The 23,720-nt window shown below is 34.8% G+C and overlaps 1 protein-coding gene across 1 annotated transcript in view; it reads left to right on the top strand.

The window, feature by feature from the left end:
• Positions 1-23,720, top strand: part of LOC126668448 (uncharacterized) — a 39,453-nt gene that overhangs the window by 10,458 nt on the left and 5,275 nt on the right. The window contains exon 3 of the mRNA XM_056104653.1: positions 15,312-15,397. Within this exon, the coding sequence (XP_055960628.1) occupies positions 15,312-15,397 (86 nt within the window). The remainder of the gene's footprint in view (positions 1-15,311; positions 15,398-23,720) is intronic.

Raw genomic sequence — 23,720 nt, 5'->3', positions numbered from 1 at the left:
GTTAAGAAACAAAACCAAACGTTTCCCCTTTTTAGCTATTTAAGCCAAACGTTTTCAAACATTACGAAACAAAACCAAACGTTTAAAACGTTACAAAACAAAACCAAACTTTTCACCTTTATAGCAATTTAAGCCAAACGTTTATAAACGTTACGAAACAAATCCAAACGTTTCACCTTTTTAGCAATTTAAGCCAAACACAAACGTTATGAAACAAATCCAAGTGTTTTACCTTTATAGCAATTTAAGCCACACGTTTACAAACGCGACGAAACAAAACCTAACGTTTAAAACGTTATGAAGCAAATCCGAACGTTTCACTTTTTTAGCAATTTAAGCCAAACGTTTACAAACATTACAAAATAAATCCAAGCGTTTCACCTTTTTAGCGAATTAGGCCAAACATTTACAAATAGTACAAAACAAATCCAAACGTTTTGCCTTTTAAGCGATATAAGTCAAACATTTACAATCGTTACGAAACAAATCCAAATGTTTCACCATTTTCGCGATTTAAGCGAATCATTTACAAACATTAACAAACAAATCCAAACGTTTCCCCTTTTTAGCGATTTAAGCCAAACGTTTACAAAGGTTACCAAACAAAACCAAACGTTTTCCCTTTTTAGCGATTTAAACCAAGCGTTTACAAACGTTACGAAACAAATCCAAACGTTTCACTTTTTTAGCGATTCAAGCAAAACGTTTACAAACATTAAGAAACAAATAGAAACGTTTCACCTATTTAGCGATTAAAGCCAAACGTTTACAAATGCTACGATACAAATTTAAACATTTCACCTCTTTAGCGATTTAAGCCAAACGTTTACAAACATTACGAAACAAACCCAAAAGTTTCACATCTTTAGCAATATAACCCAAACGTTTAAGCCAAACGTTTACAAACGTTACGGCACAAATCCAAACGTATCACCTATTTAGAGATTTAAGCCAAACATTTACAAACGTTACGAAACAAATCCAAACATTTTACCTTTTTAGCGATTTAAGCCAAACGTTTACAAACGTTACGAAACAAATCCAAACATTTCACCTTTTTAGCAATTTAAGCCAAACGTTTACAAAGGTTAGGAAACAAATCCAAAAATGTCACCTTTTTAGCAATTTAAGCCAAATGTTTACAGAAGTTACGAAACAAATCCAAACGTTTCCCCTTTATAGAGATTGAAGCCAAATGTTTACAAACATTACGAAACAAAACCAACCGTTTGAAACGTTGCAAAGCAAATCCAAACATGTCACCTTTTTAGCGATTTAAGCCAAACATTTACAAATATTCCGAAACAAAACCATACGTTTCACCTTTTTAGCAATTTAAGCCAAACGTTTACAAACGTTTCGAAACAAATCCAAACGTTTTACCTTTTTAGCTATATAAGCCAAACGTTTACAAATGCTACGAAAAAAATACAAACGTTTCACCTTTTTAGCGATTGAAGCCAAACGTTTACAAACGTTACGAAACAAAGCCAAACATTTAAAACGTTACGAAACAAATCAAAACATTTCACCTTTATAGAAATTTAAGCCAAACGTTTACAAATGTACAAAACAAAACCAAACGTTTACAACTGTTACGAAATAAAACCAAACATTTCGCCTTTTTAGCGATTTAAGTCAAACGTTTATAAATGTTACGAAACAAAACCAAACGTTTCCCCTTTTTAGTAATTTAAGCCAAACACAAACATTATGAAACAAATCCAAGCGTTACCTTTTTAGCAATTTAAGCCAAACATTTACAAACGCTGCGAAACAAAACCTAACGTTTAAAACGTTATGAAACAAATTCAAACGTTTCACTTTTTTTAGCAATTTAAGCCAAATGTTTACAAACATTACAAAATAAATCCAAGTGTTTAACCTTTTTAGCGAATTAGGACAAATAGTACAAAACAAATCCAAATGTTTCCCTTTTTAAGCGATTTAAGCCAAACGTTTACAAACGTTGCGAAACAAATCCAAACATTTCACCTTTTTAGCTATTTAAGCCAAACGTTTACAAACGTTGCGAAACAAATCCAAACGTTTCCCCTTTTTAGCGATTTATGCCAAACGTTTATAAACATTACGAAACAAATCCAAACATTTCATGTTTTTAGCGATTTAAGCCAAACATTTACAAACGTTACGAAACAAATCTAAACGTTTCCCGTTTATAGCAATTTTAGCCAAACGTTTACAAAGGTTGCGAAACAAATCCAAACGTTGCACGTTTTTAGGGATTTACGCCAAACATTTACAAACGGTACAAAACAAATCCAAACGTTTCACGTTTTAAGCGATTTAAGCCAAATGTTTATAAACGTTACGAAAGAAATCCAAGCGTTTCATCTTTTTAGCAATTTAAGCCAAACGTTTACAAAGGTTGCGAAACAAATCAAAACAATTCACCTTTTTAGCAATTTAAGCCAAACGTTTACAAACGTTACGAAACAAATCCAAACGTTTCCCCTTTTTAGCGATTTAAGCCAAACATTTACAAATGTTACGAAACAAATCCTAAAGTTTCCCGATTATAGAAATTTAAGTCAAACGTTTACATACGTAACGAAACAAATCCAAACGTTTCCCTTTTTTAGCGATTTAAGCCAAACGTTTACAAACGTTACAAAACGAATCCAAGCGTTACAAAATTTTAGCAATTTAAGCCAAACGTTTACAAAGATTACGAAATAAATCCAAACGTGTCATCTTTTTAGCAATTTAAGCCAAACGTTTACAAACGTTAAAAAACAAATCCAAACATTTTACCTTTTTAGCGATTTAAGAAAAAAATTTACTAATGTTACAAAACTAAACCAAACGTTTAATATGTTACGAAAAAAATCCAAACGTTTCACATTTTTAGCAATTTAAGCCAAACGTTAACAAACATTCCGAAACAAAACAAAACGTTTCACCTTTTTATCGATTTAAGCCAAACGTTTACAAACAGTACAAAGCAAATCCAAACGTTTCACCTTTTAGCGATGTAAGCCAAACGTTTACAAACGCTACGAAACAAAGCCAAACGTTTACAGCGTTACTAAACAAATCCAAACGTTTCCCCTTTTTAGCGATTTAAGTTAAACGTTTACAAACGATACGAAACAAATCCAAACGTGTCACCATTTTAGCTATTTAAGCCAAACGTTTACAAACGTTACAAAACAAATCCAAACGTTTCACCTTATTAGTTTTACAAAAAAAACAAATGTTTCACCTTTTTAGCGATTTAAGCGAAACGTTTAGAAACGTTACAAAACAAATCTAAATCTTTCACCTTTTTAGCGATTTAAGCCAAACGTTTACAAACGTTATAAAACAAATCCAAACGTTTCGCCTTTATAGCAATGTAAGCCAAACACTTACAAATGATACAAAACAAATTCAAACGTTTCACCTTCTTAGCGATTGGAGCCAAAGGTTTACAAACGTTACAAATTAAAACCAAACGTTTCACCTTTTTAGGGATTTATGCCAAATGTTTATCAACGTTTCGAAGCAAATTCAAACGATTCACCTTTTTAGCGATTTAAGACAAACTTTTACAAACGTTATGAAACAAATCCAAACGTTTCACCTTTTTAGCGATTTAAGCTAAACGTTTACAAACATTACGAAACTAATCCAAACGTTTGACCTTTTTAGCAATTTATTGCAAACGTTTACAACCGCTACGAAACAAATCAAAACGTTTCACCTTTTTAGCGATTGAAGCCAACCATTTACAAACGTTACGAAAAAAATCCAAACATTTCACTTTTCTAGCGATTTAAGCGAAAAGTTTACAACCGTTATGAAGTAAATCCAAGTGTTTCAACTTTTTAGCGATTTAAGCCACACGTTTACAAAAGTGACGAAACAAATCCAAAAGTTTTACCTTTTAGCGATTTAGGCCAAACGTTATAACAAATCCAAGCGTTTCACCTTTATAGCAATTTAAGCCAAACGTATACAAACGTTACGAAAAAAATCCAAACGTTTCACCTTTTTAGCAATTTAAGCCAAACGTTTACAAACGTCAGGAAACAAATCCAAACGTTTCCCCATTTTAGCAATTTAAGCCAAACGTTTCCAAACGTCACGAAACATATCCAAACGTTTCCCCTTTTTAGCGATTTAAACCAAACGTTTACAAACATTACGAAATAAATCCAAGCATTTCACCTTTTCAGCAATTTAATCCAAGCATTTACAAAGGCTACGAAATAAATCCAAACGTGTCACCTTTTTAGCAAGTAAAACCAAACGTTTATAAACGTTACAAAACAAATCCAAACCTTTTAACTTTTTAGCGATTTAAGCCAAACATTTACCAACGTTACGGAACAAAACCAAACGTATAAAACGTTATTATACAAATCCAAACGTTTCCCATTTTTTGCAATTTTAGCCAAACGTCTATGAACGTTGCAGAACAAATCCAAACGTTTCACCTTTTTAGAGATTTAAGCCAAACGTTTACAAACGTTACGAAACAAACCCAAACGTTTCATCTTTTTAGTGATTTAAGCCAAATGTTTAGAAACGCTACAAAATAAATCCAAACGTTTCCCCCTTTTGGCGATTGAAGCCGAACGTTTACAAACGTTACGAAACAAAGACAAACGATTAAAACGTTATGAAACAAATCCAAACGTTTCCCCTATTTAGTGATTTAAGCCAAACGTTTACAAACGCGATGAAATAAATCCAAACGTTTCACCTTTTTAGCGATTGAAGCTTAACATTACAAACGGTATGAAACAAAGCCAAACGTTTAAAACGATACGGAACAAATCTAAACCACAAACCTTTTTAGTGATTTAAGCCAAACGTTTATAAACGTAACGAAACAAATCCAAACATTTCATCTTTTTAGCGATTTAAGCCAAACGTTTACAAACGTTACGAAACAAATCCAAACGTTTCACATTTTTCGCGATTAAAGCCAAACGTTACGAAACAGAGCTAAACGTTTACAAATGTTACGAAACAAATCCAAGTGTTTCACCTTTTTAGCAATTTAAGACAAACGTTTACAAAGGTTATGAAACAATACCAAACATTTCACCTATTTAGCGATTTAAGCCAAACGTTTACAAATGTTACGAAACAAAAAAAAACGTCTAAAACGTTACGAAACAAATCCAATTGTTTCACATTTTTAGCAATTTAAGCCAAACGTTACAAAACAAATCCAACCGTTTCACCTTTTTAGCGATTTAAGCCAAACGTTTACAAACGTTACGAAACAAAACCAAACGTTTCACCTTTTTAGCGATTTAAGCGAAACGTTTACAAACATTATGAAACAAAACCAAATGTTTTACCCTTTTAGGGATTCAAGCCAAACGTTTACAAACATTACGAAACAAATCCAGACGTTTCACCTTTTCAGCGATTTAAGCCAAACGTTTACAAACGTTATAGAACAAAACCAAACGTTTCACATTTTTAGCGATTTAAGCCAACTGTTTACATACGCTACGAAACCAATCCAAACGTTTTACCTTTTTAGGGTTTGAATCCAAACGTTTACAAACGTTACGAAACAAAGCCAAACGTTTAAAATGTTACAAAACAAATCCAAACGTTTCACCTTATTAGAGATTTAAGCCAAAAGTTTACAAACGTTACGAAACAAATCCAACGTTTCACCTTTTTAGCGATTTAAGCCAAATGTTTACAAACATTACCAAACAAATCTAAACGTTTCAACTTTTTTGCGTTACAAAAAAAACCAAACATTTGACTTTTTAGCGATTTAAGCCAAACGTTTACAAACGTTACTAAACAAATCCAAACGTTTCACCTTTTTATCGATTTAAGCCAAATATTTACAAACATTACGAAACAAAGCCAAACGTTTCACATTTTTAGCGATTTAAGCGGAACGTTAACAAAAGTTACGAAAAAAGACAAACGTTTACAAACGTTACGAAACAAATCCAAGTGTTTCACCCTTTTAGCAATTTAAGCCAAACGTTTACAAAGGTTATGAAACAAAACCAAATGTTTCACCTTTTTAGCGATTTAAGCCAAATGTTTAAAAACGTTACGAAAAAAAAACGTTTAAAACGTTACGAAACAAATACAAATGTTTCACTTTTTTAATAATTTAAGCCAAACATTTCCAAATGTTATGAATCAAATCCAAACATTTCACCTTTTTAGCAATTTAAGCCAAACGTTTACAAACGTTACGAAGCAAAACCAACAAATTCACCTTTCTAGCAATTTAATCTAAACGTTACGAAACAAATCCAAACGTTTCACCTTTTTAGAGATTGAAACCAAATGTTTACAAACGTTACGAAGCAAAACCGAACGTTTAACCTTTTTAGCGATTTAAGCCAAACGTTTACAAACGATACGAAATAAATCCAAACGTTTCACCTTTTTAGCGATTTAAGCCAAATGTTTACAAACGTTACGAAATAAAAAAATGTTTAAAACATTACAAAACAAATCCAAACTTTTCAGATTTTTAGTAAATTAAGAAAAACGTTTACAAACGTTACGAAACAAATCCAAATGTTTCACCTTTTTAGCAATTTAAGCCAAACGTTTACATACGTTACGAAACAAATCCAACCGTTTCACCTTTTTAGCGATTTAAGCCAAACATTACGAAACAAATGCAAACGTTTCCCCTTATTAGCAATTAAAGCTAAACGTTTACAAACTTTACGAAGCAAAATCAAACGTTTCACCTTATTAGCGATTTAACCCAAACGTTTGCAAATGTTACGAAACAAAACCAAATGTTTCCCCCTTTTGGGGATTTAATCCAAACATTTACAAACGTTATGAAACAAATCCAAACGTTTCACCTTTTTAGCGGTTTAAGCCAAACGTTTACAAACGTTACGAAACAAATCCAGATGTTTCACATTTTTAGCGATTTAAGCAAAACGTTTACAAACGTTACGAAACAAATCCAAGCGTTTCACCTTTTTAGCAATTTAATCCAAATGTTTACAAAGGTTGCACAACAAGTCCAAACGTTTCACCTTTTTATCAATTTAAGCCAAACGTTTACAAACGCTACGAAACCAATCCAAACGTTTCACCTTTTTATCAATTTAAGCCAAACGTTTACAAACGCTACGAAACCAATCAATATATTTCACCTTTTTAGCGATTGAAGCCAAACGTTTACAAATGTTACAAAACAAAGCTAAATGTTTAAAACGTTACAAATCAAATCCAAATGTTTCACCTTGTTAACGATTTAACCCAAACGTTTACAAACATTACGAAACAAATCCAAACGTTTCTCCTTTTTAGCGATTTAAGCCAAATGTTTATAAACGTTACAAAACAAATACAAACGTTTCACATTTTTAGCGTTACGAAACATAACCAAACCTTTCACCTTTTTAGCGATTTAAGACAAACGTTTACAAACGTTACAAAACAAATCCAAAAGTTTCACCTTATTAACGATTTAAACTAAACGTTTACAACCGCTACGAAACAAATCCAAACGTTTTACCTTTATCGATCTAAGCAAAATGTTTAAAAATGTATTAAAACAAATCCAAACGTTTCACCTTTTTAGCGTTACGAAACAAAACCAAACATTTCACCTTTTTAGCGATTTAAGCCAAACGTTTACAAACGTAACAAAGCAAAATCAAACGTTTCACCTTTTTAGCGATTTAAGCCAAACGTTTACAAATATTACGAAACAAAACCAAATGTTTCCCCCTTTTAGGGATTTAAGCCAAACGTTTACAAACGTTACGAAACAAATCCAAACGTTTCACCTTTTTAGCGATTTAAGTTGAACGTTCACAAACGGTACAGAGCAAAACCAAACGTTTCACATTTTTAGCGATTTAAGCCAAACGTTTACAAACGCTACGAAACCAATCCAAAGGTTTCACCTTATTAGCGATTGATGCCAAACGTTTACAAACGTTACGAAACATAGCCAAACGTTTAAAACGTTACAAAACAAATCTAAACGTTTCACCTTATTAGCGAATTAAGCCAATCATTTACAAACGTTATGAAACAAATCGAAACGTTTGACCTTTTTAGATATTTAACCCAAATCTTTATAAACGTTACAAAACAAATCCAAATGTTTCACCTTTTTAGCATTACAGAACACAATCAAACATTTCACCTTTTTAGCGATTTAAGCCAAACGTTTACAAACCTGACAAAACAAATCCAAACGTTTCCCCTTATTAGCGATTTAAGCCAAACGTTTATAAACATTACGAAACAAATCCAAATGTTTCACCTTTTTAGCGATTTAAGCCAAATGTTTACAAATGTTACAAAACAAATCCAAACATTTCACCTTTTTGGCGATTACAAACAAATCAAACGTTTCACCTTTTTAGCGATTTAAGCCAAACGTTTGTAAAGCCAAATGTTTGACCTTTTTAGCTATTTAAGCCAAACGTTTACTAACGTTACGAAACAAAGCCAAACATGTCACCTTTTTAGCGATTAAAGCCAAAAGTTTACAAACGTTACGAAACAAATCCAAACGTTTCACATTTTTTGCGATTTAAGCCAAACGTTTACAAACGTTACGAAACAAAGCCAAACGTTTGCAAACGCTACGAAACAAATCCAAGCGTTTCACCTTTTTAGCGATTTAAGCCAAATGTTTACAAACGTTACGAATAAAAAAGTTTATAACGTTACGAAAAAAATCCAAAAGTTTCCTATTTTTAGCAATTTAACCTAAACGTTTACAAACGTTACGAAACAAATCCAAACATTTCACCTTTTTAGCAATTTAAGCCAAACGTTTACAAACGTTATGAAACAAATCCAATCATTTCACCTTTTTAGTGATTTAAGCCAAACGTTACGAAACAAATCCAAACGTTTCACCTTTTCAGCGATTTAAGCCAAACGTTTACAAACGTTACGAAGAAAAACCAAATGTTTCACCTTTTTAGAGATTTAAGCCAAACGTTTACAAACGATACGAAATAAATCCAAACGTTTCCCCTTTTTAGTGATTTAAGCCAAATGTTTACAAACATTGCGAAATAAAACCAAATGTTTCCCCTTTTAAGGATTTAAGCCAAACGATTAAAAACGTTACAAAAAAAATCCAAACATTTCACCTTTTTAGCGAATTAAGCCGAACGTTTACAAACGTTACACCCCAAAACCAAACGTTTCGCATTTTTAGTGATTTAAGCCAAACGTTTACAAACGCTACGAAACCAATCCAAACGTTTCACCTTTTTAGCGATTGAAGCTAAACGTTTACAAAAATTATGAAACAAAGCCAAACGCTTAAATTTTTATAAAACAAATCCAAACGTTCCACCTTATTAGCGATTTAAGCCAAACGTTTACAAACATTACATAATAAATCCAAACGTTTCCCCTTTTTAGCGATTTAAGCCAAACGTATACAAACGTTACAAAACAAATCCAAATGTTTCACCTTTTTAGCGTTACGAAATAAAACTAAACATTTCACCTTTTAGCGATTTAAGCCAAACGTTTACAAACGTTACAAAACAAATCCAAATGTTTCACCTTTTAAAAATGTAACCCAAATATTTACAAATGTTATGAAACAAATCCAAACGTTAACAAACGTTACCAAACAAATCCAAACGTTTCACCTTTTTAGTGATTAAAGCCAAACGTTTACAAACGTTACGAAACAAAACCAAATGTTTCACCTTTTTAGCGATTTAAGCCAAACGTTTACAAACGTTACGAAAAAAATCCCAAGGTCTCACCTTTTTAGCGATTTAAGCCAAACGTTTACAAACGTTAGGAAACAAATCCAAACGTTTCACATTTTTAGCGATTTAAGCCAAACGTTTACAAACTCTACGAAACCAATCCAAACGTTTCACCTTATTAGCGATTGATGCCAAACTGTAATACCCCAAAATATTTAATTATCTAATTGGAGCACGTGTCCAGTCTGGATTTACCAGAGTGGCAAAATCGGAAAGTTTCCGATAAATAAATTTTAGTAGGTCGGTTTTGGAAAGGATTATATGCGAGGGATTTAATATTATAAGTCAATTCTAAAGTTAGAATTGGAATTAAAAGGAAAAATGTTAAGAAAAGCTCGAAATAGAGTATAAGGACCAAAGTGGTAATTTAGCCAGTTTGTGTCGAAAACGGAAATTTTAGATTTTGACGGGAAAGTATTAATATCGAGCTTCGTATTATTTATCGGATATAAATAATACGTAAAAGTAAAAATTTAAGAGTTTATCGATTTAGTTATGGACTAAATCGTACGAAAGAAAAGTTTAAAAGATAAATGATAATAAATAAAAAGAACAAGGACCAAAGTTGTATATTTGCCAAAATATATATAAAGAAGATTGTATCAGAGAAGGGAGAAGAATGATCGAGAGAGTTTGAGAGTTAACGAGCGATAACGTCGTTTTGACGCCGTTTCTCCGTTCGACGTCCGATTCGAGCGATGTTTGCGGCGATTTCTTCAGAATCGAATCCTCTATCGATCCTAAGCTTCATTCTAAGGTAAATATTCGAGAATCTTGGTTAAAAATTGATATATTTGGCTATTTCGGGATAGGATCGAATTTGAATTGAAATTTAACGTTTTTGACGGTTTTTAATATGTATTTTGCGTAAAAATGATGTTGGGTATGTGCGGGAATGTCTCAAGCAAGTCGGAATGGGTTTCTGATCGATTTTATGGAGATTTAAACTTGTTGTCATGGTCAGCACGACGTGCAGCTTGGCACGACGTGCCAAAAAATAGCACGACGTGCAGCTTGGCACGACGGGCCAATGGTTGGCACGACGCGCCAATGGTTGGCACGACGTGCCAACACCAAGGCAAGGCTGCCTTGGTCGTTTTCGGCCCAGTTGTTGCATGGGAGTTAGACGTATCATATCTTAAGTCCATAAGAGCTTACGGACTCTGAAAATGTGCAATTCGGACATAGAACATGGAGGATATGATTAGGGTTTTGTAATAAATATAACGGGTAATTGGAAATCGATAAGAATGAATTGGGAAAACCTAAATCTATAACCTAGGACGTTAGGTTTACGAGGTTCACGTTTATAATCTAAACGTGTATTTGGTTTGTATATGTACAAGACGTACCGACAAGCTACGAGATAGACGTTTTGTGTAATATCCCGTATTTTTAAATTATTATATTTTTATAATTTTAAATTTTAAATTTAGTATTCCGTCAAACTTTAGGTAATTTAATATTATTTTAGTAAATAATGTTATTTAATTTTATTTTAGTCGCTCGTTAATTCGATTGTGGTCCGATTCGTGTTTAGTGTGTATTATTAAATTAAAAAAAAAACAATATGTTCCATGCATGAAATGAAGCCCATGCATTCCTTTCTCTTTTCTTAACGTGGCCCATTTTTTTGCAATTATGAAAAGCCCACATTTTGTGTAATATGAATAAGCAATATTCATTTTGTATGAAAATTGGCAGCTTATGAAACCATTTCTTCCTTACAAAACGTAACCTGCTACGTTTCTTTCATCCTTAAACCTAAATCTCATTCTCTATTAAACAACAGCAGCCGCCATTCCTCATTAGCAAGATCTGAAACTTCAAATCATCATTCCCCTCCATTTGGTTCAAGCTACGCTTCTAATCCGAAAATTCTTCGACGATTCACATCGATTCGACGTTCTCTATCATCGCTACGTTTCAGAATTTGTTAAGGTACGCATAGATCGTTCGTTCCATCGCCGTTTCGGTTCGTCGTGTTATTGTAATTTTGTTGCCGTTCGTTTCTGATCTTATTGCTTCCTTCATTTGGATGTGTGTTAGCATGATTCTTGTTGTTAATTTATGCCGTCGTCTGAGTACGTTGATAGCTGCCATGCGTGGTCTCTATGGCCGACTATCGTGTTGAATTATTCGTACTTAGTTATAATTAATAGTAACTGTTACATGTTGGCGATGGCTATGTTCTTGTTGTAAATTGATGGGTTTTGTTTGTTATAGGATTTTGTTAGTTTTGTGTTCATGTGATGGTTATGCTATTTGGTTTTCATGGCATTCTCTATGGTGGGGATGAACTCTGTTTAAATAAGGAAGATGGCCAATTAGCCAATAGGGTCACTAAGTGTTTTACCTTGAATCTTTAAATCCCTCAAATTGTGTTATCTATTATTATTGCTTTAAAGTTAAACTTTTAAATTAGGAATGGATCTAAAGGCTAGTAAAATGTAATCGATAGGTATTTTACAACTTAAGTTATAATTACCCGGGTAATTATATTACATTTTGAATAATATACCAATTTGGCTAATTTACGATTCAGCCCCTAAAAATTTCTAAAAACTCATTTTAGTTAAGTTATAACTTTTGGACTTTTATTTGATTTATAATTTAGTAAATTGAAAATGAGTTATTAAATTTAATTTTGAATATCAAATTGGCTAAATTACAATTTAGCCCTTGAATATTTTTATAACTTAATTAAGTGGGTTATTTAGTTGGTAACTTTATATTTTGTTTTAATTATGAACAAAAGTAATTAAATTGACTTTAAATATCAAATTGGCTAAAGTACAGTTTAGTTCCTAGTTGGCTAATGTACAGTTTAGTTCCTAATTGGCTAAAGTACAGTTTAGTCCCTAATTGGCTAAAGTATAGTTTGGTCCCTAAACTTTTATAAACTTAAAATAGTTAAGTTTTGGTTGTAATTTGGGTTACTTAAATTATATGATATTGAATTCTATTTTTAAATAGATAACTTTTTATTAAATATTTTACTTTATAAACTGTCACGACCCAAAATATTGAGCCGCAACCGGCGCTAGGGAACGGGAGTGGTAGCTCCGGAACCCGTAGCAAGCCTCAAACCACAATTAATTTTTCGCAAATAATAAATAAATAATAAGTAAACAACGGAAGCCAAGTATACATAACATGTATACACAAACATTTACACTAACTGTTCAAAAACCTCGCGGGCTCTAGTTACCGTACCCTGTACGAACTGGCCTCGCGGTACTATATCCATCAGTTAGTGTATCCAACATATCACCGGCATCTGGTGCCGTGCACAACATATAAAACACGTAGCCTACAAAAACATATAAACAGGACAGCAAGTAATATGTATACTCAAAATGTACTGCTGTCTAGGCTACGACTCTGTCAACACGGGACCACTACTGCAGCATTCACAGAAGTCAGATACTAAACATATACAACTGACTTCTGGACTTCAAAATTGGCCTCTAGCTAAGTCCACAAGCTAAGCACCTGAAAGACATCAAAGGTGAGGGGTCAGTATTTGGGGAAATACTGAGTGAGTTGACATTTACTAACAGTATTAATATAAAAACATAGCATCGCATCTCAAGAAAATATTAATATAAAACATATAAACAGGTATTTGATCCGTACGAAACTAATATCCTAGCATGCGACACATTTCTCAAATAATCATATATCATTCAACCCAATCGTAAATATCAATTGCGAGTCCAACTCGCTGGTGGCCCAGCCACTAGATACGGGGACTTCCAGGCTACACCGTAGCCGAGTTCACTCTGCGTATCGAAATCATATACCCAATCGTAAGTTTCATATTCATCAACAGCTCCCAGCTGTGTCAAGTCATTTCTCAATGCAATCATACTAGACTGACTCGATACTGGTGATCACATAGCCTATTGACACCCAATAGGTAGCTAGTTTCTTCGGATCGCATACTAGTTCTCATATATAGAAATTAATAAAGCATATAACATTTCAATCAATTATATATAATGCGATGCGTGAAAACAGTATATATATAAAATAGTTTTAATACATGAAAGTAAAAGTTCAACTCACAGTGACCGCAATCCAAGAAATGATATGATCGATCTGATGGTATACCCTCACTAGTCCGCTTCTACTGACTCCACTATTCGCTGACACGTTTGATAAATTGTTTATGATTAGCCGTGCACTTTATACTTTAATACGCATAATACTTTCATAATTTAAATATTGGTTTCATTTCTGGTGTTATTCTCGTATTTAGAAACCCTTAGTCGTATCCACGACTTACCAACTACTACTCCTTGTATCCGAGAGTTATATAATTCTCTTAATACTTTACATTATCGTTACTTGCGTAAAACGTCGAGCTAAGTCTATTTTAGTCCCTCGGACAAAAGTCCGTTTTAGTCCCTCATGGAATACGCGTCTGCACAAGGTGGTGTGCGTTCGCACACCAGGGGTGTGCGTTCGCACACTGTAGGTGTGCGTTCGCACACCTTCACTGGTGTGCGTTCGCACACCACTGGTGTGCGTTCGCACACCACTGGTGTGCGTTCGCACACCATCACAGGTGTGCGTTCGCACACCACGGGTGTGCGATCGCACACCACGTGCGATCTGCACGCAGTCCCCGGAAATATCGTTTCCGGGCTTCCCGTCGTGCTATCACTTGCCACACACACCAACCACTTCGTTTCCGATAAAACCCGTAACTTTGTTTCTCCAAAAACGTTAAAAATCGAGTTTAAATCAATCATTCCAATTCCTAAACTAAAACAGCCTATAACTTGCTTTTAGCACCAAAAATCCGAAACTTTACCTTGAAATGAAGCTCAAGATCAGTAGAGGATTGAATTCCGAAGAGATTGCCGCGAAAATCACGTGAATCGGACGTCGTACGGAGAAACGGCGGCGAAACGACGGAAATCGATCGACTGAAGCTTCTGGACTCTGATTCTTCTTCTTCATTCATAATTCCTTAAATATATATGATTTGGTTAAAAGCTCACTTGAGTCCTTGTTCTTTTTGTTTCTTATCATTTATCTTTTAAACTTTTCTTTCTTACGATTTAGTCCATAGCTAAATCGTTAAACTCTTTTATTACGACTTATACGTATTATTTATATCCGATAAATAATACGAAGTTCGATATTCATACTTTCTCGTCAAACTTATAAATTTCCATTTTTGAGACGTAGTGGCTAAATTACCACTTTAGTCCCTGCACTTTATTCTGGGCTTTTCTTAACATTTTTCCTTTTAATTCCAATTTTACTTTAGAATTGAAATATAATATAAGTTTTCTCCATAATAACCTTTTCTAAAACGACATACTAAAACTTATTTATCGGAAAACTTTCCAATATCGCCACTTCTGCGACTCAAAACTGGACACGTGGTCCGATTAGCTGATTAATTATTTTGGGGTATTACATTCTTCCCCCCTTATAAAAATTCGTCCTCGAATTTTCATAAATCTTGTTGGGATCTTAACTTATCCTTACAGTTTCCTTGACGTCCATTAATACGTTTTGATCACAACTTTTCCTTTTACTTAACTCTTAGTTTTCCATGCACAGCTACAACTTCATACTTGTTGCTAATCGATTGTCTATTCAACTCTTAATAGTTGTTTGCTGTTACATCGTTGAGAATCCTCTTACTGGTACCTTCGTCTCGTCTGTTATCTCTTTTGAGATAAAATGGTCCTTGGATGTATTATTGATATCGCATTAGTAGCCACTGGTTGCTTTTAGTCTTCTTTATACGTGAATGATCACGACGTGTTAATTTCATCTTAATGACGTACTTACCTTAGGCATATTCTTATAAATATTTTCCCTTGTAATCATAACTTGTAGTTATGATCGTTATTATCATATGTAATTATCACTTTCCTTTCTTTCATTGTCTGACATTTCGCCCTTTATCAATCAACTTTCGTTAGTTTACTTTACATCTAACACATTTACCGTCTTTTAACATAGCTAAACTTGATACATCCTTCATTATCTTCCACTTCTTATTCTTTTGCTTCTTTAAGCTATCGTAAACTTTACGTCGTTCTGTTGGTCACTAATATTACTCATATTCTTATCCCCTTTACTTTCACCTGATTATTTCTTTGGAGTTTACCTTAAATCTCTTATTGACTTTTCATTCAAAAATGTTCTTCCTTTACGTCACAGTTCCTTATTCAAGATGACCTCATAAGAATCCTACATGCTTCTTTAGCATTTAACTATTTCGAGAACTTTTCTCGTTAATCAGCTTTCTTTCTATTTTACACTTCTGCTTCTTACTGTCAATTCTTTATTTTCACTTTTACAATACAATCTTAATACTGATTGTAATCGTTCCTTAACTTATTCTTATTCTATCTCTCGTCTTCTTTTGAAGGGTTTTCCGATTGTTCTTAACATTTATATTGTACTTACTTTGTAATTCCCAAAGTCAGGGAACAATTTCATTTCACTGTCGTCCTATTCGCTTTAAGCTTCCTTAGCACTTATATCTTGATTCTAATTGTCTGTAAATAACTTTATCTCTTTGTACTAGTATCGACTCTTGTCTTGTCTTTTACTTGTTATATTTGTTACATCTTTCCTTCGTTTATGGCAATTCTATTGCTGCTACTCTATTCTGACAATCCTTATGACGTATTTCTAAAACTTTCACTTCTCTAGTCATCTTATTAAATTTTGAGGGTATTTGAGTTTTACCCTTACACTTTTCTTCATATCATCCACCATTCTTACATTTACTGATACGTATATCTATACGTGTACCTTTCTCCTTTCTGTTAACACAATTTATAATTCTTAATGCTGATATTAGTGACTTTACTTAATATTAGTCATATAGCATCATCATCTCTTTCGATCTATCAAGTTTTTAGCTTCCATGTCTTACAAAATTGTCTCCTTCGTCATTTCACCCTTTATTCTGTTATAAGGATAATACTATATCCTTAAAATATTCCTTAATGGTCATTGTTCATATTACCATCTTCTCGTCCTTCATACTTTTAATCTTATTCCTCCAACTATAACTTTCAATTGCTACTTCGTTTATCTTAATCATAAGAGTAATCACACATCATCCTTATGTATATGTTACGTTTCTTTCGTCTTGCACGACTCCCTGTCGTTCCATCCTTTACTCTTGTATAAAGATAAATTCTGTATCCTTAAACATTGCTAGTGCATCGCAGCTTATCTGTGTATGCTTCCCGATGATCACTCCTTATCTTCCTTAGGCTAACTGCAATAATTGTTAACATGGCTTTATTCTTTTATTGGAGTTTCTTTCACAATTTTATTCTTATTTAATAAGAATCTTTTATTCTTTGTCGCAGGGCTTTATATCCGAGTTTACTTACTGAATAATACGATTTTAAAACTTCTTTTGGCTGCGCAGCTCTTTCTAAACCACTTTTCATAATCATTTAAAATTGTCAGTACAATTGTTGCTCAGAGTGATGACATCTCTCATCACCAAGGAGTTGCTCAAAATCGCATTTTCTTTATCATTGTAAAGATATGATGCATGATCTACATTTTGAAATCAATTTCTTATGCATTCCTATCGTGATTATGCAATGTTATATGCGATGTCTGAGCATAACTGTACTTTGAAAAATCATAAAAACTTTCAAAATTTTCATAAAATCGTAAGTCTTACTCTAGATTATAAGCTCTGCGATTATTAACGGCATTTCTTTATACTTATTGGGTATAATTCAAATTTTTATATTGCTGTCAAATTTTTGTATTGCTGTCATTTACAGACTGTTCTTCTGTTACATTTCTTCTCTATCCATATCTCCGACAACTCAATTTAATTCAAAATTTTCTACTGATTTAATCACCACATCCACTTCTGCAACACTCTAAACTACGTCATATACAGACGCAGATACCGATATTTCACATCGATTTCCTGTAAGTAATCCATCTCTTTCTTCAATTCAAAAACGTAATATAGGAATTACGTTTGCGATAATTATATGATGTGACGTTTTTCATGTTATTGTTTCTGTAAGTTATATTTATATATATTTTCTTAGGCACGTATTTAATAACAGCGCTTCCTATAGGTTCTCACTTTCTGAGGTATTATCCTAAAGGCAATACCTATTACTGATATTCTACTATGCCATGCAGCAATTATATAAACACAATAATGCAAACATATAAACACAATTACTTAAAGCACATAAATCACTAATACCTGGAGGTGCCTGGTGTGGAACGTTAGGTTCCCTAATAACTACGCCAGTATGTCGGCCCCTAACTGTTCTACCTGAGTTTCGTCCACCTCTTTGCACAAAATAAGGGTTGGTTGTAGTTCTGGAGGACGTACTGACGTAATCCGGGTGGTACTCACGTCTAAAGTAATAAGGTCGTATTGGATCGCCCGACCATTCATGCTCTGTTTCAATCCTACGGGCCATTGTAGTAAGCGTGCTGAAATGTTCGTCCACATGCTCATACAGCTCATCAAACTGAGGTCCTAAACCCCTGACATATCTGCGATTAATGGTTCTATTGCTTTCGTTCAGATTAGGGACTCCCTCTGCCATCCGCAGAAAATCAGTAGAGTACGCTCCTACAGTTAACATCCCTCTAGAAAAAGAACGCATCTGCCTCCTAACCTGATTTAGGGCTATCTGCGCCCGACCGTTAGCTATGTCCGCATCTTCCCTCAAATTGCGGTACCTCCGCACACTTGACCAGAAATAATCACCTCTGTATTCCTCAACATCTAACTCATCTAACTCCTCTTCTTCATATTCTTCTTCCTGAGGATTTTCCTCTTCTGCTTCTTCTTCTAATTCTTCTTCTGGATCCTCCTCAGGATCCTCCTCAGGGTCTTCTTCAGGATCTTCTTCCGGATCTTCCTCCGGTTCCTCTTCCTCTCCTTCACTGTACTCTATCTCCGGTGAATGCATTCTAACTCGGTTTCTAGAAGAACTACCTATTTCCGATACAGACATATAGCCATTTTGATATATCTCTGGCGATGCTCCATGATTTGCGTGGAATCCATTCTGATGGACCCCAGATGGTTCGCCCACTTCATTATGAAACCCGTTTTGAAATATAGGAGGCGCTTCCTCCCGTTCTTCCGCAGCATGCGACTGAGCTCCGTTTTGCCCAGACATGCTGAAAAGAAACAATTTCGAGCGTAAGCGACCATCTGAGCCCATTTCACACGCAATTCCAAAATCAGCTTATATAATGCTGTAAACATTTAGCATTTAATCCAACTGCACGTAATTCGCAAGCAGATAATCACTTAACAATTTCAGCGCGAGTAGACAATACTTAACCCTCTCAATTATTCATAATTTGCAAACATGTAACCACCTTCTATATCTTAACATAAGAAACAATTATTTAATTGCCTTAGTCGTCCGTATGAACAGATACTATTCACTTACTAACTTAATAGTCCTGGTTCGCTCGCGTAATGCCACGTACTACTAATGCACACATAACACAATTACAGACAACCACGGTCTGACTCTTGCTGCAGTAGTTCCTAGGTATACTTACTGACAAATACTCCCTGTCAAACAAACAATCAGACAACTCTAGCAGTGGTAACTGGACCAAACTGCTCTCAAACAAGCATTGAAACAACCTTAGAGTGGTAACTGGACCAAACTGCTCTGATACCAACATTGTCACGACCCAAAATATTGAGCCGCAACCGGCGCTAGGGAACGGGAGTGGTAGCTCCGGAACCCGTAGCAAGCCTCAAACCACAATTAATTTTTCGCAAATAATAAATAAATAATAAGTAAACAACGGAAGCCAAGTATACATAACATGTATACACAAACATTTACACTAACTGTTCAAAAACCTCGCGGGCTCTAGTTACCGTACCCTGTACGAACTGGCCTCGCGGTACTATATCCATCAGTTAATGTATCCAACATATCACCGGCATCTGGTGCCGTGCACAACATATAAAACACGTAGCCTACAAAAACATATAAACAGGACAGCAAGTAATATGTACACTCAAAATGTACTGCTGTCTAGGCTACGACTTTGTCAACACGGGACCACTACTGCAGCATTCACAGAAGTCAGATACTAAATATATACAACTGACTTCTGGACTTCAAAATTGGCCTCTAGCTAAGTCCACAAGCTAAGCACCTGAAAGACATCAAAGGTGAGGGGTCAGTATTTGGGGAAATACTGAGTGAGTTGACATTTACTAACAGTATTAATATAAAAACATAGCATCGCATCTCAAGAAAATATTAATATAAAACATATAAACAGGTATTTGATCCGTACGAAACTAATATCCTAGCATGCGACACATTTCTCAAATAATCATATATCATTCAACCCAATCGTAAATATCAATTGCGAGTCCAACTCGCTGGTGGCCCAGCCACTAGATACGGGGACTTCCAGGCTACACCGTAGCCGAGTTCACTCTGCGTATCGAAATCATATACCCAATCGTAAGTTTCATATTCATCAACAGCTCCCAGTTGTGTCAAGTCATTTCTCAATGCAATCATACTAGACTGACTCGATACTGGTGATCACACAGCCTATTGACACCCAATAGGTAGCTAGTTTCTTCGGATCGCATACTAGTTCTCATATATAGAAATTAATAAAGCATATAACATTTCAATCAATTATATATAATGCGATGCGTGAAAACAGTATATATATAAAATAGTTTTAATACATGAAAGTAAAAGTACAACTCACAGTGACCGCAATCCAAGAAATGATATGATCGATCTGATGGTATACCCTCACTAGTCCGCTTCTACTGACTCCACTATTCGCTGACACGCCTGATAAATTGTTTAGGATTAGACGTGCACTTTATACTTTAATACGCATAATACTTTCATAATTTAAATATTGGTTTCATTTCTGGTGTTATTCTCGTATTTAGAAACCCTTAGTCGTATCCACGACTTACCAACTACTACTCCTTGTATCCGAGAGTTATATAATTCTCTTAATACTTTACATTATCGTTACTTGCGTAAAACGTCGAGCTAAGTCTATTTTAGTCCCTCAGACAAAAGTCCGTTTTAGTCCCTCATGGAATACGCGTCTGCACAAGGTGGTGTGCGTTCGCACACCATCACAGGTGTGCGTTCGCACACCACGGGTGTGCGATCGCACACCACGTGCGATCTGCACGCAGTCCCCGGAAACATCATTTCCGGGCTTCCCGTCGTGCTATCACTTGCCACACACACCAACCACTTCGTTTCCGATAAAACCCGTAACTTTGTTTCTCCAAAAACGTTAAAAATCGAGTTTAAATCAATCATTCCAATTCCTAAACTAAAATAGCCTATAACTTGCTTTTAGCACCAAAAATCCGAAACTTTACCTTGAAATGAAGCTCAAGATCAGTAGAGGATTGAATTCCGAAGAGATTGCCGCGAAAATCACGTGAATCGGACGTCGTACGGAGAAACGGCGGCGAAACGACGGAAATCGATCGACTGAAGCTTCTGGACTCTGATTCTTCTTCTTCATTCATAATTCCTTAAATATATATGATTTGGTTAAAAGCTCACTTGAGTCCTTGTTCTTTTTGTTTCTTATCATTTATCTTTTAAACTTTTCTTTCTTACGATTTAGTCCATAGCTAAATCGTTAAACTCTTTTATTACGACTTATACGTATTATTTATATCCGATAAATAATACGAAGTTCGATATTCATACTTTCTCGTCAAACTTATAAATTTCCATTTTTGAGACGTAGTGGCTAAATTACCACTTTAGTCCCTGCACTTTATTCTGGGCTTTTCTTAACATTTTTCCTTTTAATTCCAATTTTACTTTAGAATTGAAATATAATATAAGTTTTCTCCATAATAACCTTTTCTAAAACGACCTACTAAAACTTATTTATCGGAAAACTTTCCAATATCGCCACTTCTGCGACTCAAAACTGGACACGTGGTCCGATTAGCTGATTAATTATTTTGGGGTATTACATAATCTCGGGTTTATAATTTAATGAAGTTTTCGTTTGGGCTAGACTGTGGTCGCCCAACAAGTGGGAAGAAGCTTGGTAGTTTTAAATAGCTCGGCTGACTCACTAATATGGATTTTAACTCGGATTTATTTAATTATTCTATGTACCATTTTAAATATGTTTATATGATTTGTACCTCATAACTTGGGTTATATTTGGAATGCATTTAATATAAGTGTTTATTAAATGTGACTTGGTTTTGCGTTGTGCTAGTCCTATGTGGTGTCTAGTACTCTTTAGAGTTAGGGTCTGATTTTAATTATAATTTTAATATTTTATTTAGACCCGTCGACTGTTCGTACTTCAGAGGCGAACCAGAGTTAGATTGCTTGTCAAGTTTCACGTGGAATAGCAAGCAGTGAGTTTATATCTCTATTTACCTCTTTATTAAGCAATGTATTATTTTGTATATATATATGTATAAGCAGCTTTTGAACTGTTTTCGGCATTGTGGATTTGATTTGGAACGTGCTACTCGATGGGCATCATCGGGACTGCGTGCGCACCGGTAAAGATTATGGTATTGAGGTAGGTTTGAGATACGTCTCACCTTAGTGAGGGCACCGGTGGAAGATACGTCTCCTGGGCTCACTATTTATTAAGTGATAGTCGGGGATCGGTTATTGAGATACGTCTCACCGACACGACAATGGATTTAGAATTGTGGTTTAGGGTTTCATTGATAATCCATAATGAAAATGTTTTATTAAACGTTTTAAAGGTTTTTAACTTAATAAATGTAAATGGTTATATAAACTCTACTCAGTAAATCTGACCCCGTTGTTTTCCCAAATTTTCCAGGTTTATGATTTGAGCGTTGGTCGATCTCCGTTTCTTCATTCTCGGAGGTTTTATTTTATTTTCAGAATAAAAGAGTCGAACTGTTTTAAACTCTTAGACCGCAGTAGTAGTATCAGTTATTCATGTCTTTGTCTTTTATTTATATTTTTGACTATTGTTGTTGGATTTGTCCAACTATTACTTTATCGCTTTTGGCATGATTACAGTGTTTATGGTATTTATATTATATTGCCATACTGTTGGAGATTTTTCTGAGATAAGCGTAATTTAAATATATATTGCTTTATGTACTGCTAGACTAGGCTGAAGTCTCGGTTGCCCCCGAGCATGTGGTTTTATGCAGGTACATTGTTTAAATGTTATAAATTGATTATCCGCAAGGCTAGCTACGGGTTTTGGTACAACCATACCCATACCCTAGCGCCGGTCGCGATTCATGAAAATGGGTCGTGACAAACTTGGTATCAGAGCCTTGGTTTCAAACCAAGGCCTTTTAAATTGTTAAGTGTTTAATTGTTTGGCATGTTAAGTGACTAAATTGTCCTAGGAACTACTGCGGAATTAGGATTCGAGTCTTGTCTTTGAAACGTCATCTTTTGTTTTCAAAACTTTCTGCCTACTCCTATAGGAATGTCGTGAGTCTGTCGTGTGGATTTAATTGCTTATTGCTTATTATGTGGTTGTTTTCACTTGGGTGAATAAAATTTTTATCGTTGTTGATTTCTCGGGAAATCTTAATTGGTGCTTGTTCTATTTCATGCTTGGGTATGAAATTTGCTGTGTTATTTAAAATTGTTCTTGTTTCATTCTTAGGAATGAATACTCGTACTCGTGCTGCGGCTCAGCAAAATGCTGAGGCTGATGACGCGATCTCTATGGAGGTGGATCAGAATGAACCAGAGGTTCATGCTGGTAGAGGACTAGCAGGCAGAGGCCCAGCTGGTCGGGGTCGAGCTGGTCGAGGTCGTGGTGGCCGAGGCCAAGCTGGCAGAGGTAGAGGCAGAGGCATAGGACGCGGTGCTGCAGGGGGTGCTCAAGCACCAGGTGCGGCACAACCTGAGTTGGAGGACTTTAACTTCAACACATTTTTGGCTGGAGTTGCTGCTTTACAACTCAACCAAGTTCAGCTGCAGGCGG

This window comes from Mercurialis annua, linkage group LG2, assembly GCF_937616625.2.
Source record: "Mercurialis annua linkage group LG2, ddMerAnnu1.2, whole genome shotgun sequence".
NCBI lineage: Eukaryota > Viridiplantae > Streptophyta > Magnoliopsida > Malpighiales > Euphorbiaceae > Mercurialis > Mercurialis annua.
The sequence above is the reverse complement of the archived record's forward strand: the minus strand, read 5'-3'. Positions and strand labels throughout refer to the sequence as shown.